At 40.4% G+C, this 19,442-nt stretch overlaps 2 protein-coding genes across 3 annotated transcripts in view; one reads left to right on the top strand and one right to left on the bottom strand.

Moving 5' to 3' along the window:
- Positions 1 to 222: 222 nt before the first annotated feature.
- On the bottom strand, positions 223 to 1,618 carry ccr6b (chemokine (C-C motif) receptor 6b; the record flags this gene model as incomplete). Its single annotated transcript, XM_084044786.1, has 1 exon — positions 223 to 1,618. The coding sequence occupies one exon, from the start codon at positions 1,616 to 1,618 to the stop codon at positions 473 to 475; it is 1,146 nt and encodes a 381-aa protein (XP_083900912.1). The 3' UTR covers positions 223 to 472.
- Positions 1,619 to 11,818: 10,200 nt separating this feature from the next.
- Positions 11,819 to 19,442, top strand: part of crybg1a (crystallin beta-gamma domain containing 1a) — a 64,130-nt gene continuing 56,506 nt past the window's right edge. For both annotated transcript variants that reach the window (XM_084044229.1, XM_084044227.1), the window contains exon 1: positions 11,819 to 12,312. In XM_084044229.1, the coding sequence (XP_083900355.1) occupies positions 11,930 to 12,312 (383 nt within the window). In that variant the 5' untranslated portion in view covers positions 11,819 to 11,929. The remainder of the gene's footprint in view (positions 12,313 to 19,442) is intronic.

The raw sequence follows: 19,442 nt of genomic DNA, 5'->3' as shown, positions 1-19,442 counted from the left end.
GTCCCCAAGCCCAAACCACACACCCCTTTTCCTCCCCAATTTAGTCATTATGCCATTAAGTCCTCCCCTGCTGTTGTACCCTACTGGCTCACCTGCCTGTGCGGAGCCGCCACCGTAGTTCCTCCATCCTACTCCTCTCATTCAACCAAATAGTTTGGACATGAGGAAGGTCAGGTTGAAGATCAGGTTGTTATCAAAGGAAATGCTGTATCCAGCAAAGTTGTTTTTCTTTTTTTTTTAAAGATATTTTTGGGGGATTTCTGGCCTTTATTTATGGTTGCACAGTATAGACAGACAGGAAACGGGGAGAGAGAGAGATGGGGAGAGACATGCAGCAAAGTTCGTCGGGAACGGTACTCAAACCCGCGAAGCGTTGCCTGTCAGCCTACTATACATTGTAGCCTAGGTGCCCCAGCAATGTTTTTCTTTGAGAGAGTTGTAACATTCTGTGGGAGTTACAACCACTGCATCCTTATGCTGTGAATGACGATCCGTTGTCGTTGTTGGACCCATCCGTGGATTTACGGCCTGAGATGTAACCATCAGATGTCGCCCGTGACGAGCGACCAGAATAGATGTACCTCTTGCTGAGGCACCAGAGGTCCTGCAGTATCTTCTGAAAGTGGTTCCTGAACTTCACGCCAATGAAGGCATAGAGGATGGGATTGAGACAGCAATGAAGGTAGGCTACACTCCTGGTGATGGTCAGCGCTTGGAGCATCATCTGCTCTGCCCGGCAACTCCTCTCCTTAAACAGGGAAAGAGTGTGGTTCAGCAGGACCACACTGTAGGGAAGGTGGCAAACGACAAAGACCACAACAACTGCCAAGACCACACGGACCGCCTTGTGCCTCTGGGTGCTCTGCGCTCTCAGCAGGGTGCATACGATGCTGGAGTAACAGAAGACCATGGCCAACAGAGGCAGCAGGAACCCAAATGACACCAGGAGACCGGGAACCAGCACCTTCATCAGCCTCGCAGTTGCATAGTGACTGAAAGACGGTTGACACGTCACGGTTACAATCTGGGTCTCCAGGTCGCTCTCCAGGTCGCTCTCCTCGATGCGCTCAGTGAAGACGATCGTGGGGATGGACAAACCTACGGCCAACAGCCAAACGGCGGAGCAGATGGCGCGACTGTACGTCACGGCTGTCGAGCGGATACCAAAGGAACGTCTGGCCTGCACTATGGCAATATAGCGGTCACCGCTGATGCACGCCAGCAGGAGCATGCCGCTGTAGAGGTTGATGCTGTAGGCCCCTCGGAGCATCTTGCACGCCGCGGAACCCATCGCCCAGTTGTGCTGCTCGTTGTATATGATGAGCGGAAGGGCCACCACGAAGAGCAGGTCGGCCACGGCCACGTTTAGAAGGTACACGTCGGTCATCGTCTTGGTTCTCTTGTAGAAACTGTAGGTGACGATCACCAGCAGGTTCCCGATCAGACCCAGAGCGCAGATGAAAGAGTGGATGTATGTCTGCACGATGACTTCCACTGGGTTAGGATCAAGGTTGCAAAGTCCTGGCTCCTCATAGTCTGGATCGTCAGTGTAACTGTAATCTGGAGTACCTGTCACTGCACTATAGATGTCATCAAAGTTTGGAGTTTCTGTGGCCATGTTTGAATCTGTAAAAGAAATAGATCAGCCTTAAGCCTAAATTACTTTGTCGCATGACAAGTATTGAGTATTCTTTGAGGAAAACTGAATAAGGCCAAATAATTCAACCACATGAACCCAACATCCCTATTCTGGGCATGCCATAATTGGTGAACATTTGGCGAAAATATGCAAAAATAAATCTGCCTTTATTGATGGTATGCAGTAGAGCAGGGGTCTTCAACGCTTTTTCAGGCCAAGGACCACTTAGCTGAAAGAGAGATGAAGCATGACCCCCACTACATGTTGTATAAAATTGTGTCACAGATGAAACTTTTTCATAGATTTCATTGATAGCTTCATAGACTTGTTTGACAGTACTGTCATCAGTGCTGTATAAATGTATGTGTTATTGTATGTTTGTTTGTGCATTTAACTACACATGATGTATTCTATTAATATGTTGGATTCATGTTAATGTGTATTTGTCAGACATTTAACCACTTAACCACAATACTTAGTAAACTTGGCCTTTGGCTCTGTACTTGGTCTGCTATTTTTTCACCTCTCCACCAAACCTCTTCGGCGAAAATAGACGATCTACAAGCTCACAACGCCTCGCGCTGCGAGGCGTTGTGAGCTTGTAGAGCTGCAGTTTTTGGCTAATGTTACCCTCACGACAACAGGTGAGAGGTGTTTTATCACTGAGGGAATTTTTATTTAGTTAGCACCCACTGACCACTTTCTAATCTACACAACCTACCAGCTGTGCAACTTTGTGTCTTCCACTTCAAGTCGATTGACCCATTTTTAGTTCTACTTTTGACAACACATAGATGCATTGTGGTGGTTGAGCTCTGTGTTTGTGTGATCTTTAGACCTGATAAGGTCCTTAAACAGTGCATCTCAGATGGTGGAGATTACATCAAGGTCACGCAATTCCAACACAGCTACTGTACATCTGCAGTTATGGCAGCCTGCGCATATCTATGTTGGAATCTAAGGTGGAATCTTTAAAAATAAATAATAGTATTAATGAGCCAAATACACCTTAATAGATTCTAAATTTTAATGGCCCTCTATAACTAAAATAAAAACAATTGAAACACCTTAAATATTTGATTTATTTTATAACGCCCGTCGCAAGTTGATGATGTCATTTGTCCATGTATGATCCAGCCCTAAGAAATGTTTTTAGCATCAAAACAATATTTTAGATACATTTTATTAGCACATGCATTCCATACATTCCATAGGGCTGGGACCACACATTTATAAAATAAAGGTGTTTTTAATTTTTGATTGTAGTTATAGAGGGCCATAATACATTATAATTGTATTATGGCATTTTTGGCTTATTAGCCAGGGATCCTTTTAAAAATGAACAATTAATCAATGAATAATTAAAAAGAAAAATCTAAATTGGCTCTTAATAGTTTATCTCCTGGATACATGCTTGGCCAGCTCAGTGCCTATGTATAAACTAATCAGTCCTCTCAGATCATTGGACACGGGTCTCCTAACTGTACCTTAAATAAAATCTAAATCTGGTGAAGGTGCATTGAGTCATTATGGTCCTACTCGCTGAACAAACTGACATGAGGTCTGTAATGTGTGTGTGTGTGTGTGTGTGTGTGTGTGTGTGTGTGTGTGTGTGTGTGTGTGTGTGTGTGTGTGTGTGTGTGTGTGTGGGGGGGTGGGTGGGTGGGTGCGTGCGAGGTAACCCACCTCTTCAGGAAACACTACCCTTCCTCTCTGCCTGGCCTACTTGTTGTTAACTACTTGTACGAACGCTTGTTTTCTATTGTTGTATTGTTTATTGGATCTTGTTTAGTCGATACACTTATTTGCTTTAGCTTATGCTCATTTGATTTTGCTATTTTGTCTCATCTGTTTAAGGAAATAGGTAGCTGATATATTGCACTTTTACCTTAGCGCTAGGTATACTCTTGGTTGCTTGTTTTTGCAGAAAATGCACTTAAGACTTCTGGTGATTAGTAGTTTTCGTTCCCTACCTATGTTGAATACACTTTATTGTAAGTCGCTTTGGATAAAAGCGTCTGGTAAATGACTGTAATGTAATGTGTGTGTGTGTGTGTGTGTGTGTGTGTGTGTGTGTGTGTGTGTGTGGACATGTGGACATTGCTGTGCCCTGTGTGTCTGTATTCATATGTTGTGGGGGTTGTGTAGGGTTCATAAATGCTGTGCCATGTGAATTTGTGGATGGATATTCTTTAAATGCTTTTTTATGTGTGGGAGAAGTGGTTGCAGTGGTTCTCAACCTGTGGGCTGGGGGCCGCTGGTGGGCCGCAAGGGTATTGCAAGTAGGCACCCAAATAATTGCCAAAACAAAACACTACGATTTTAATGATAATGTAGCGATGATATAACGATGATAATATAATATTACAAAGTTATACTAATAAATAAGAAATTAAAGTATACTACATTACTCTGCATGCGGCCCACCCATCTGACCACTTAATTAAACAACTTAAAGTGGTAGTGGTCAGATGGCTGGGCTGCGAATGCTTTCAATATTTTCAAATGCGCCCTGATCCAGAAAAGGTTGAAAACCACTGTTTTTATGAATGATTGTGATGAGCAGATGAGTCAATAGATTTGAAACGTGCAATTTAATGTTCACAGCAGCACCTGAGTAATGTGCTCTTCGGTCTCTATTCTTATTTCAGTAGCACAAAGAGCATTTTCTGGTTTTGTGAACAATGTTTTGTGAATTTGTTGATATCGCTTTTTTAATTAGAATTAATTTCACTTCTCCTTCACTTAAGAAGCTCTATAGGTCAACAGGAAGAATGTACATGGTAGTCTATTGTAATAGCCTTCATTAAGGGAAGTGTTTAGACTTGGCAAATTTATCTAGGTGTGGTGTTGTTGGTGGTATTGTACAAAAACAGTCTAATAGACTTTCACCTAGTCCAAACTACTGTAAACTATCTAAAAACAGTATGTATCAGTTCCACCTTCTTTATGGCTTTATCTGTGAAACAAGTCTGCATTACAACTTTAACATAACATTTTCCAGAGATCAGCAAAATTCAGCATGTATTATAATGCATCTATGAATGTTAAAACAAATATGTAATTTCCCAGAGACATCACAATACATTACTTACCAGTCAGAGACAGGCTCTACGGTGGTCTCAGATATGAAGAAAGTGTTTCTGAATAAAGAGATAAGTCAGATAGTGACCTATTTCCCAGAGTCTTACAACTTGTAGCGTACAAATACTGCTAGAATAACAGTATGCACTATAGTAGAATGCTCACAGGCTGCTGACTAGGTATGAACTGTACAGAGCTCAGTGGAACAGATTTAACTCAACTGGTAGACAGAGAAAACTGCCACATCTCTAGTTTAGTAGCCTACAGTAGCTACTTATCTGATCTTCCTGCTTTTGATCTCAAGCTTTCATCCGCGTTCACGGCCCACCTGTTTACAAAGCTTATCTATTATCTAGTGTGCGCTCCCTCTGAGATGAGGAGAAGAAAAAACACTTTTGTATTGTTTCAGCATGCGGTGGGGCAAACCCAGTCTGCCATATTCAAATCCAATCATACATGTCAATGCTGTTTCTTCCTTATGCTCCTTTCACCAATATGCAAAATTGTACAGTTTTTCTGCAGGCTGCAGTTGAGCTTGCAGGTGTAGACATTTTTTCAGTCTTATAATTTGTTTAACCCTTTCAGACTGAGAACGCATCTGTGTCATTTTAAGATTTCTTTGGCTATTCAAAAATAGCAGATCTACAAGCTCATAGCGCGGCACTCGGTGCCGCGCTATGAGCTTGTATATCTGCTATTTTGACACAGATGCGTTCTCGGTCTGAAAGGGTTAAGTTCAATACATTTGAAGATGATATATTCACACCAGTTCCATTTTTAAAAAGGGTTTGTTGTTTTCCATTTTCTTCCCTATTCAGACATTGCCAATGTGTACTGCAGTTCCTGTCATTGCCAATGAATGTCTCCAGCAATTCCAGTTTTGAACTGGATAAAAAGTAAGTATAGTCATATTTAAAATCAGCAGTTTGGATGAACAAAGGTTTCTGAAAATTCTGAAATGATGTGATCTCGTACACTACAATATTGCTTGGGCAGAAAAGATCTGATATATCAGGCATCTACATCAGCAAGACTGAACATTCATCATGACCATTCTTTGGTCATGGTGAATTTTATATTTTTTCCATACTCAACATGAATACCGGTACATTAAAAAATCTGTATTTATGAACTATTTATAAATACCATAAATGAAGCAAATTGTCCTCATTCCCAAAGTAGGACTACCCTTTAAAATGAACGAATTAACCATACACTTTAGCCCACAAGCAGACACCATTACAACATGCACCTATACCCCTTTCCAGACAACCAGATGTAATTTAGAGATATTGGGGGTTTAGCCTACATTGCCAATGGGGTTTCTCAAGTGAAAAAAGACCTAAGACAGACTGAAGAAGTGTCTTATTGTCTTTGTTATATGTATGTTTTTTTCCACATATTTATCTGTAGTTGTAACAGAAAGAAATAACAGATATAGTGGGTTTTGATGTTCTTTGTGTGTATAGACGGGTTTCATGTTTGTAAACATTGAGAGGATATGACCGCGCAGAGGAGGGGGTAAGCCTATGGGTGCGTTTGGAAATTACGCACCGGAGCACACTCGCCTATTAGTTTGTATTGGCCAGTGCGCTCACTGCCGCTCAGGGCTGTATTTTCGAACGCGCCTTTCCCCCAGGCATGCGCAGATTGCGCATTCTGCTCTGTGATGACGTCGCTCGGAAACCCGTCTATGTGTCCAGCACACTATAGGCATGTCTTTCTTTGAGATGACCAGCAGATGGAGCCGTAGAATCAGCAGTTGTGTAAATAAGTAGCATTTTCAGATGTGATAATGGCGTAATATCAATTTCGAGCGCGTGCATACGTGTACACAGTCAGAGACACACACACACACACACACACACACACACACACACACACACACACACACACACACACACACACACACACACACACACACACACACACACACACACACCCCAGTGGACAGTGGTGGAAAAAGTACTCCCATTTATACCTGCAATGTAGAAATACTCTGTTAAGTCCAGAATAAAAAATGTACTTGAGAAAAAGTACAAAAGTATTGGTATCAAAATGTACTTAAAGTACCAAAAGTAGAAAGTAGCCTACTCATTATGCAGAATGTCCCATTCCACAAGTTCAATACAAATGATTTGTTTACCAACATTGAGACTGGATGCACAGCAGGTGATTGTTTCATGCTATCAATTCTCAACCTGTTAGGGTTTCGGGGTGCGCTGGTTTCAGCACACCCAGGGTTGAGCTCTAGGGGGTACGGGCGGGTACGGCGTACCCTTAGTTCTGAGACTGTGGGGGCTGGGGGCTCGCGCGTGCTCCACATGCACTCACCGTCAGCGGCGGTCGTTAACACCTTAAAGTTTAAACAATAGCATCTGAAGGTTCGCGCCGTCAGTGGCGAGACTCTCAATAGCGTCTACCTGGCTGCTTTGCATAACATTGGGCTACTGGAGAAAAGCCATGGACTTGAATTGAATGTGTTACATTCCTCTCACAATGAGAGACAACAGTCTCTGCACTGCAGTGTGAAGGGGATTGCTTAGCAGAGCACCCAGTTCTCTGAGACAAGACAAAGACAAGTTGTCTGATTATTTTAACTGCTTATGTGTGGGTGAGTCTATGTAAAGTAAAGTAAGTTTTTTTTTTATATAAAACTAAAAGGAAAATAAAATAATTGATTAATTGAAACAAAAATAAAAACAACAAATTAACAATGCAACAAAATAATAAGAAATATAAATACATTAATAATCACATGTTGAATACAGTATTAGTAAGTGGCTATATGCACATGCCTGTGCGCGCGCACGTGACGTCATAAAATACAGTACCCTTAGTTCAAAAATCCACAGCTCACCACTGAGCACACCCCAACCCCCCTCTTGTGTGTTGGCTAGTGCTGCGCGCCTTAGCGAGACCTGACAGAATGGGTTTGATTTGCAACCAGTATGACGCTTGCAACCAGTGTGACGTCGTCTGTTAAGGGCCGGGGTCTATATGTATAAACAACAAATATTTGGGAAATATCAGATCTACAAGCTCATAAGTGAGCTTGTAGATCTGCTATTTTCAAATGGCCGAATTATAGGGCTGAAGTGGTTAATGTATGTTTTGTAATAATAATCAAAATCTAGTCTACAAAGTAACTAGTTTTCAAATAATTGTAGTGGAGTAAAAAAGTACAATATTTGCCTCTGAGGTGTAGTGGAGTAGAACTATGAGTATAGAAACATTGGAAATACTCCAGCAAAGTAAAACAATACCTCAAAATTGTACTTAAGTATGTATTATAAATTACTTTCCACCACTGTTTACCGGTGAGGCAGCTTGACGATTTAGCTCGCCTGTACAGTACGTCCAAAAGGTGGCGCTTGGGAGTCTATTTATTTCCCTCCACCTCACCTGGCTAGTTGTGGGCATGTCACCATTGGACTCTCTCTTTTCCCAGTGTTTCGACCAGGTGGGCGTGGTTTTGAGGTTAGGTTTAGCCATAGTTCCTGTGAGGTTAAGGTTAGGGTTAGTTTTAGTGAGGTTAAGTTTAGGGTTAGGTCTAGGAATAGTTTTAGTGAGGTTAAGGTTAGGATTAGGGCAGTGGCGATTTTGTAAGGGCAGAGGGATTGGCCAGCCCAGTTCTGATCTATTGATTAATATATGTTTTTAAAGTGTAGCTATTTATTGAGTTCTCATACAGATTTGTCGTTTGCATACAAGTGGCATTACTGTAAATAGATTGTGTATGGAATGAAAGCCTGCCAGGTAGGCTACTAACAAGGATGGAAAGCGGGGTCCACTTTTTCTTAATCCTTGAAGTGTGCATTTTAAGATTCTGCCAGGTAACAGGCTGAAATAATGTTCCATGGGGTTCATTTTTAACCATTTATTACATATATCCTGAATCCAAAGCCGAAAATGGAAAGAAATTGAAAAGAGCATAACTTTTGAAGGAAACAACCTACAGACACAAAACAAATCCCATACAATTTGGACCCAAGGAATTAATTAAAGTGGTTATTATTAATAATTCAAGCACATCTGGACTCTATTACAGGACAAAAACAACACAAAAGAAACAGAGCCGACACAGTGACATCAGCGTGATGACACCGGCGAGACCCAGCGACATCAACCACCTCTAAGACACGAAGCAGCAATACAGATCCCAGGTATCTGGCCTTACAACCCAGATACTCACATTCCACGGATTCGTTCCCACTGATTCTCCTTCTCCCTAGATTGCCAAGGGGCATCTTGGTATCCAAGCAGGAAGCTTGGATACCATCACAGCGGGTCTTGAATCAGGTTAAACAACCAGTCGAGTATTTGGTCTTTTATACCTATGTTAAACATATCGTACCCAACCCAAAAATGGAAACAATAACATATAGCAAATCTTTGGAAGTATACAACATACATTTTCCATACAATTTGTTCTCAAGGACTTCAGCAAAATTGGTATTATTAAGAGTCAAGCATATCTTTCAGGGCAAAAAATAGAAAAAAACAGAGCCAAAATTGTTCAGATTACATCTATATTTCTCTTTTTACTAAATATTTGTTGTTGATTGTTTTCTTGCCTAATATTTTCTCATAATCCTTGGAGTGTGTAGGCTTAAGGCTTAAAACGTTCCTTCCATTTGGGGAACAACAGCACCATCATCATCCATAGACCAATTATTTGTTTACTAACATTGAGACTGAACGCACAGGTGATTGTTTCATGCAATCAATTCCCAACCTGTTGTTTTGGGGTGCGCTGGTTTCAGCACACCCCAACCCCCTCTTATGTGTTGGCTAGTGAGGCGCGTCCTAGCGAGACCTGACAGAATGGGTTTCATTAAGAGCATACTGGTTGCACGCATACTGGTTCTTATCAGTGTGACGTCGTCTGTTAAGAGGTCTATAGTCTTTAATGTTGTCAAAGCCAGTGCAGTGTCACGTTTGATTACCTCATTAACAAATGACATGACCTGCCTGGTGAAACATGTTCAACAACTCTTATGAATGTGTAGTGTGGTGAATAATGTATGTACATTTTATTTGTATGGCACTTCTCACAGAGAGAACTCACAAAGTGCTTTACATACAACAGAAACAAAGACTTAAGCATTTTTAAAAGCGTCTACTCCAATACGAAACAAATTTGACTGAGCAACTTTCATTTGTAGTTGAGTAATGTTTCACCAGGAGTATCTATACTTTGACTCAAGTACTTGGGTGGAATACTTTGGTCCACCAGTCCTGCGAATAGAACCTCACTTTGAAGCATATAGTGATGTCCAGGACCCTTCAGTGACCTGCTACAACGATACATGCCCAGCAGCAAGGTTAGCTGACCAGGGTCTATTGGTCAGTCCTCGTACCAGGTTGGGCGGCAATAGTTGAATGGTTATAGTGAGGCCGCCTGGGAAGCCTGAGGTTCAAAGTGTCCCTGAGCAAGATACTTGCCCCTAACTGCTCCCAAAAACAAAAAGGAATGGAATGCCCCTCCACTGGTCTTGAGAGCTGCAACTCTGTGGACATTTTTAAGAACCACTTAAAAACACTACTGCTTAAATTAGCATTTGTGGAATGTCTTAGATTTTGTTGTTGTCAGTTGAATGGTTAGTGAGCTCGCCTGGGAAGCCCAAGGTTCGAAGTGTCGCCGAGCAAGATACTTGACCCCTAACTGCTTCCAAAAACAAAAAGGTATGGAATGGACTTCCACAGGTCTTGAGAGCTGCAGCCTCTGTGGACATTTTTAAGAACCACTTAAGACACTACCATTTAAACAAGCATTTGTGGAATATCTTAGATTTTTTGTTGTTGTTTTTGAATGCTTCGTGCTGTGTCTTTATTTCTGTTGTATGTAAAGCACTTTTTGAGTTCTCTCTGTGAGAAGTGCCATACAAATGAGATGTGCATACTTACTTCACCACACTACAGGTTCATAAGAGTTGTTGAACAAGCGTAGCACTTGACCGAGCCTTGACAAACAAAGGCTAAATTGAAAATTGTAAACCTGTTTCACCAGGCAGGTCATGTCATTTGTTAATGAGGTAATCAAACGTGACACTGCACTGGCTTTAACAATATAGAAACTATGGATGATGATGGTGCTGTTGTTCCCAAAATGGAAGTCAATTTTTAAGCCTGCTCTTAAACTTAGGTTGTCTGCCTCTTGGACCAAACCTAGAAGATTGTTCCACAGAAAGTTCTCTCTTGGAGATTCTATAGGAACCATAAAGTAAGCCTCCATAGGCACGCGCACACGCACACGCACACACACACACACACACACACACACACACACACACACACACACACACACACACACACACACACACACACACTCTCTCTCTCTCTCTCTAGGCACACCAATAATTTTGGATTATTAGAAAATAGTAAGAAGAAGTAAGAAAACAATCAAGTATTTAGTAAAAAGACAAATCTAGATGTTTTTTTTGCTATTTTGAAATAGAGTCAAGATATGCTTTAATATTACTAATACCAATTTTATTGAAGTCCTTGAGTCCACATTGTATGAACAAATGTATTCATTTGTCTCTGTATGTTTTATACTTCCTAAGATTAGATATTTACATTTTTTTTCCATTTAGGGGTTTGGGTAGGATATGTATAAGATAGGGTTAAAAATGAACCCCATGGGACATTATTCCAGCCTGGTACCTGGCAGAATCTTAAAATACACACTTCAATGATTAAGAAAAAACAGGTGGCGAAAAAGAATCCACCCTAGTATGCACATGGACCACACTTTCCATCTAGACTATATAATTGCCACATTAGCTGTAGGCTATGTATGCTCTATTGGGTTCATTTAGTATGCAACTCTCTAGTATAAAGAATTATCTGCTGGTATTATTTCCATAGTGTACCACTACCAAGTTAACCATTATACCATACTGTGCACTTCCTCACAGATGGATTTTGTGTCCCCCTCCTGACAGAGGGCAGGCTCAAATCGCGTATAACCACGCCCACCTGGGCAAAGCACCAAAGAAAGAGGGAGTCCCCTATCACCATGTCACTGTAGCAGCTGCACAGGTTATAACCTCGCAAATCACACACACCCACACTATCACTCCTACCAGCTTGCAGACAAGACGAGAGCAACGAGTTTCTTTCTCCATGCATTGATGCACCGTATTCACTCTTATTCAAACAGGGAGCGCGGGTTGTGCTTGCCACTGATCTAGAGACACCATGAGCAAGTCCAGCACGCTGAAGATCAAGGGTTTATTTAAATCAAAGACCGCGGATCACAAAGACAAGAAGAAGGAGCTTAATGCGGTCCATAAGTTGAACGATCCTCATCTGAGGTCAGAGGTTAGAGATGGAGGAGCCCCAGAGGACAGATCCCCCACTCTGCCAGCGACCAGGATCTCCAGGACCGACGATCAGCCGACCTCTCCTCCTCCCGGCAATAACGGTCCCGTTTCCCCCAAAGAGAAGAAAGGGACGCGGCTGTTTCAGCTGACTAGTATGAGAAGGAAGAAGAAGAAGAAGACCAGCAGCACGACGGGGGGCGACGTGTTATCCGGCGATGAGACCTCCGAGCTGGACAGCTTCAGCAGCGACGTGTACAGGTGAGGTGCAGATCAATCAGTGGTGTACTAACACATTTTTACTTGAGTAAAAGTATCAATTCTGCCATGTAGAGCAGTGGTTCTCAAACTTTTTCATGTCAAGGACCCCCAAATTGACACTTATTAGCCCGCGGACCCCCATTTCAAAAGATATGCCAGGGACCCCCATAAGAGAAGATTTTTTACGGCTCTAGCAGTGATTCTCAACCATTTTAATTTCAAGGACCCCCAGTTTGACATGCATTAGGCTACAGACCCCCATGTAATGGCATTTCTATCACTTGGAGTGTAAAATCTATGTCAATTTAACTCTGAGAGTGTACAAATGGAACGGGTCCATTTGGTTCCATTTGTACACTCTCAGAGTTACAGACCCATAAGGGTCCATTTGGTGCTTAATCTATCATTTAGCTGGGGACCCCCTGGAACTCCCTCAAGGACCCCTGGGGGTCCCCGGACCCCACTTTGAGAACCAATGATGTAGAGATACTCTGTTACAAGTAAACGTACGGAATTCAAAATGTACTTGAGTAAAACAAGTGCAAAAGTATTGGTGTCAAAATGTACTTTAAAGGACAACTTTGTTTTTTTACAATTTTTTTTTCATTTACTGCTTTCTATAGTTTTTACAATTTTCGCGATCTTTTTTACAGTGGGCGGGGGCATTCTGTCCGTTGGCTAAATATGTATTTTTTTACACAATAACCCAGCGTTTTCTTTATTATTAATTACAGTAGCTCTTCTAGCCCCCAATAACTCACATCTGGCCATCAAAGACCACAGGACCTTTTTTTAATGTGTAAAAGGCATATTTAGCCACCGGACAGAATGCCCCCGCCCACTGTAAAAAATATCGCAAAAATTGCTAAAACTATATCATCTTTGACTTACTTTAATTACAAGCTAAAATATAAACCTTGGTTGTAAAAAAACAAAGTTGTCCTTTAAGTACCAAAAGTAGAAAGTAGGCTACTCATTATGCAGAATGTCCCAAGGCCATTTCACAAGTTTTCAAATGTAGCCTATACAATCTTTTGGAAATAGCAGATCCAAGCTCACAATCATGCTTCATGCATTGTGAGCTTGTAGATCCGTTATTTTCAAATGACTGAAATGTATATAGGGCTAAAGTGGTTAATGTATGTTTTGTATTAATAATCAAAATCTACAAAGTAACAAGTAACTAAAGTTTTCAAAGAATTGTCATGGAGTAAAAAGTACAATATTTGCCTCTGAGATGTAGTGGAGTAGAAGTAAAAGTACTGCGAATTGAAAATACTCCAGTGAAGTAAATACCTCAAAATTGTACTTAAGTACTTAGTTACTTTACACCACTGGAAACTATGAGTATGCTGTTTTGTTTTGGCGATGGTTCTGTATGGAGTTCTGTATGGACACACAGTCCACCTTTCAATGGTTATTAAGTTGCATTCACACAGTTTAGAGTAATAGATCATGCCTGTAATCCTAAAGTGAGCTGATTGCCTTCTGTTGATGTTTTGCTTTCAACATAGGCATTACACATGTCATGTGGCTTAGTGAGGTTTTCTGTGCTTATAAAGGTAGGACAATTGATCATTTTTAAAAGGTTAAAGCTTTATTTTGTGATAGCAATCATTGCTATAGAGTGTTTGTTCAGCAGCTCTTTAATAAAGATACATAATACATGTTCAGGGGGGTTGCCAATTTCAGCCAATCAGGAGAGAGCGTTTGATCAGCTTCAAATGTATAGTGTTCCAGTTTCAATTTTGTCTGCTCATTATTTGAGTCATAACTTCCGATTTCACTTGATTATCCTGGGTCCTGCCTGAGTTCTCTCTCCTGATTGATAAAATGTGTATCCTGACCTGAAAATGATTTTCCTGTTTACTAAAGAGCTGTAGAGACCTAAATAGAATGATAAGAGTAGATATGCTCATAGTTCACCACACTAACAGTAGGCTCATTGTTAATAATGCCTTATTACATTAGCCAAAATGCCTAAACTCATTACCGTCACAGACAGTCTCGACATAAACCCATGCGTGTATTTGCTGATTTATACATTTCTGGCAGTGACTGTTTCCCCTGAAGCAGAAGGCTATACAGAGCTTGCTCAGCTAGTTCAGTCATGCGATGTATGCGTTCACTCAAGTTCAGAAAAGGTAGATAGAGAGGGTGGAGGGAGATATTTTGAATGAGGTAATTGAGGCAACAATGCATAAAACACAACATAAATCTTGTTTTTATTTGGAGGACAGCGTGAGAGCAGACAGCAGTGTTATAACTGGATTTGGGAATAGCAGAGTGGTGGTTGTCAATTTGGCCTTTTTGTTTTATTTCTGGGTTAATATGCATGCAGATTTGATTGCCCCTGAACACAATTAATTGTGTTGTGCAGCCAAACAACACAACTGGCCTAACCTATTTGCTGTCACACTGTGATGTTATTATTATTCTTACCATGCTGTACCGAGTTAGCTCTGAATGTAATAATAAGCCCTTTTGTTAGATGAGTTTAGTGTCGGAGGATATGACGTGACTACGTTGAAAGGGTGACAGTGTATGGGGAGGCAGTGACAGTATTCAATGCTTGGTTAGCAGAGTTCCACTGTTCCACTGTTAAAATCCTGAGTGACAATTTAACTCAGAGAGTGTATCATTTGTACACTCTCTGACCTACAAATGGATAAAGTAGTACTGAGGATTTTTCTGTGTATGCCATCAATCAATCCATCTTTCCCAATACACCTATTGATGAGTTGATTTTGACATGCTTTATTTTATGTGGGAGGAATTACTGTACTTCGAGAAGTACATTTTTGTTTTATTTCTTCTATATCAACGAATCGATGCAAAATATTCTAATATATTTTTTATAATTGACTAAATCGATTAGTCTGATTAAGCACTTAAGCCCTGTATAATACTTTGTTGTACAATGGTGGTGTACAAAAATAATGAAAATAGCCAATCTACAAGCTCACAAAGTGTGAAGAAGCAAAATAAGAAGAAGCAAAATATTCGTGATATCGCCCAGCTTTACTTTGTATCTGTTTACATTAACTCAGATATAAGTATTTGTGAATATTACTGCATCACATACATCACATGCTCTCTACTGATATGAGGAGGCCAGCCTTACATAATATTTGAATAGTGGGATCAAAAACCTGCTATGCAGGTATGGCACCTGTCACCCTCCACTATAATAAGATCACGCTTACTCACTTTAATGACCCAGACTAGGCAAATAGGGCAATAAGGGCATATTGGTGCACAGTAATTAAGTAATAAAGTAGTTTAGAGCAGTTAGTCAGATACTTACACAGATAACTGGGCACAGTACAAGACACAATAGCTCACTCCCAGTCTCTCACTCAATCCTTCTCATGTTCTTTTTCCCACGCACACAAGCAGCAACCAAGACACTTTTAGTTTCATTTTCACTAATTGTGATGTTGATCGGTCCACCACTTTGGTCCCAAACAAGATTTCTGATTTTATTATTATTTTTATAATTGTGTTTTGTTTTTCCCAGTCAATACATTTCAAACAACGGACATGCAGACAAGATATGACAGACCAGCCATTGAATGGCTACAAACACTAACACCACAACACTTTATGCAATTACAGACAAGGAAATATGCTAAAACATATTTTTTTCCATAGACAGCACAAGTTACAAAGAATAAACTAAATAGGTGGTCACCCAGCAATTCCACGTTCTCCTAATGTTATAAAGACAATGATTTATGTTTGATAGGCTGGTCAGTAGGCCTGATACCTTTCTCTGATAGATGATAATCTTAACCTTTATTCCATCAATTATGTTCATGGAGGAGGCAGGATCTTTCCTACATCGGTTATTTAATGTTGATTTAGCTTTCATAAGCTTTATTGAAGCTTTCAACATTTGTACCAACTGTGCATCTTCTCCCAGCTTAAAGCTATAAGTATTCACATAACCACTTAAGGCCACATAAGGGTCCACTACTACAAAAAAGGAAGGTGTCAAGTCGGTTAGTTCATGTTTTTAGCATGCTGTATGGATAGGGATGGGAAAAGAATAAAAGATGTATTGCTGATCCAAACTGAGCCATAAGGCTTTCATGCAGAGACTAGGGGCAGTGTAGTCAAATTCCTGTATAATTAACACTTGGGCAATGCCATGACACAATCTGTATTTAATATACCTGTATGGCATTGAGTGAAATTAATTTTCCCCCTTGAATGACTACTTGGCATTTGTTTGGCGCATGTTTGCAAATAATAATAGTAGGCTAATAGCTTTAGTCTACTATAATAGCTTAAATTATGGATCAAAGGTTAATCCAATAATTGTGTGGCACACCATCTATCCACTACAGACTTATTTTATTTCCTAGCTCAAATCAAATTAGGGAAAGATTTAAAAGGATCCCTGGCTATAAGCCAAATATGCCTTCATACATTATAATTGTATTCTATAACTAAAATGTCAAAATTAATAACGCCTTGATTATTTTATTTATTTTAGAAACAGTTAATTTTCACTCAATAGGGGCAATGCCCGTCGCAAGTTGATGATGTAATTTGCCCATGTGTGGTCCAGCCCTATGGACTTTATGGAATGCAATGCATGTGCAAAAAAATTATTTAAAATATTGATTTGATGCTCATATTAACCGTAGGAAGTATTAAGTCGTTTTTTATTGTCACATGTATTCCATAAATTCCATAGGGCTAGAACACACATGGGCAAATTACATCATCAATTTGCGACGGGCATTGCCCCTATTGAGTGAAAGATTAACTGTTTCTAAAATAAATAGAATATTTAAGGTGTTTTAAAATATATATTTTAGTTATAGAGGGCAATTATAATATATTAAGGCATATTTGGCTTATTAGCCAGGGATCCTTTTAAAGTTATTTGTCAGAAAACTGACTAAACTCAACAATGGACCTTATTCACACATTGTTCTCGGGGGGAGGGGGGAGGCAAACTGACAACAAAGGGGTCCAATCTGGCCCGCGGGATCATTTGGGAAAAAAGACAGTGAACAAAAACAATCTCTTTGCGTGTGGTAGCCAGTCTCAACCCACTTGCTGCTGTCGTGCTGGCAAAGCTGGCGTTGTGTGAACATCGAAAACAATGGAGGCAGCAGGTAACCATCCGCTATTTGTAAGCACCTACCGTGAAGTAGTCTCACTCCTGTGCTGTAGCGCTGCATTGAAGACTGTGAGGGAGAGACCATAATAGTGCTATGCGTACATTTGATACATACAGTAGAAAACATGGTGCGCACCATAGGCATGTTGGATGTTTGGACCCTGCAGGCAGAACTCCTCTGTTTTTTCTGGTCTTCTGTCAAATAATATATTTATGGTTAATGTTACACATTCCTGTTTAGTGCTAAACCTGAAATTAGTATTCTGAGAATGTTACCCGTCATGTTTTCTGTGTTGTGACCAAATACTATTACGGCATTTGTGCCTTTCAGCGTTGGGTGCAGTGGAGCACGCTCGAACGCACGCACGCAAGCACCAAAAGTAACCCTACCCCACCCGCTAATGTCACATTTTGATCAATCCAGTCCGCAACCTAAAATCTGTTTGATTGATTTGATTTAGATGACATTGGATACCAGCGTGGATTTCTCATGTACAGTTGCATTAATGCTGGCACACAGAAATACTTAAATGTAACCTATTCAATAAATGGTTATTAATGATCAATTACGGCTTTATCACAGCATCAAAAGGTCAATTTACTAGAGCTGGGCAATATATCAATATTATATAGATATTGTGATATGAGACTAAATGTCGACTGGGATTTGGATATCGTGATATGGCATAAGAGTTGTCTTTCCCTAGTTTTAATCACTTAAAGCCTATTTAATAGTTTTTAAATTGTTTAAAATGTGCCCATTTTTAACTCATGATGTGATGTGTTGTGAGCTTATAGATATGCTATTTTTTTAATAAAGTTAGGTGGGGGGGGGAATCAAATAATCATCACAATACGATATTATTATCACAACATTGATATTTAGGTATTTGGTCTCAAATATTGTGATATGAGCCCAGCCATACATTGAACTTCATTGCACTGCGTTTGTACATTGCCTGTTGAGAAACAACCCATCAGGAACACCTGGAGCACTCAGGGGAATTCCCAGCATACATACAGTCTGATGGCACAGATACCTACAGTACTATAATGTATTTCATCATAGGTATATAGAGAAATTAAGCAGTGACCGAAATAGACCACTTTAGGGTTGTCAAATACGTTTGTTTGCTTTCTTTCTTTTCCCGAATGAAAGGGTTGAGTTTACCAGACAGTGACTTGCTGGAATTTGACCAGATACTTGAAAAGCTGTGTGTGCTGACTGACTGAGTAGGAGAAAGGAAACTGGGGAAGCTCACAGATAGCAAGAAAAAAGGACCCAACAATGTGGGTCTGCACAATGTGAGACTGTGCAAAGGCTGCGTGTGAGGGAGTTTTCACGTTATGCTTATCTGTATTTGTACACACACACACACACACACACACACACACACACACACACACACACACACACACACACACACACACACACACACACACACACACACACACACACACACACACACACACACACACACACACACACACACACACACCCCTGCAAAACTCAATTACAGTGACATGTTCATGACATGTACATACATTTCATTGTCCATGAAGTTCAAAAGTAGCATAGACTGTGAAGCACTTTCTTTGAAAAGTAATTAAGAATGATATATGTTGTTAATTGACATGCTTCTGGGCTTTTATAACAGCTGAATAGACATGTCATAGTTCCCCATTCAAAAATCCAGACTATCAAGGCCAGAATGAACAGGCCACAGTTTTCAATGTAACCGGTGTGGTTTCACTTTTTGCTGCAGGCAAGACCCATCCTCATCTGTGGTTTCTGATTAATTTGCACTCGTTTATGAATATGATGCTTATGCTGACTCATTTCCGAATGGTACAGTAGAATAGGTGTGCACATAATGTGCTCTTTCACAAGCGTGTTTCATCCCAGATGTTTGAGTCACCTTTGACTGTCATGTTTTAACAAACAATAGGGCTCCAGATACATGGTTTATTTTCCGTACTTTCTGTAAGGTGT

This window comes from Gymnoscopelus microlampas (genome assembly GCF_963454915.1).
Source record: "Gymnoscopelus microlampas genome assembly, chromosome: 20".
In the NCBI taxonomy this organism is placed as follows: Eukaryota; Metazoa; Chordata; class Actinopteri; order Myctophiformes; family Myctophidae; genus Gymnoscopelus; species Gymnoscopelus microlampas.
This window is presented reverse-complemented; position numbering and strand designations above follow the sequence as displayed.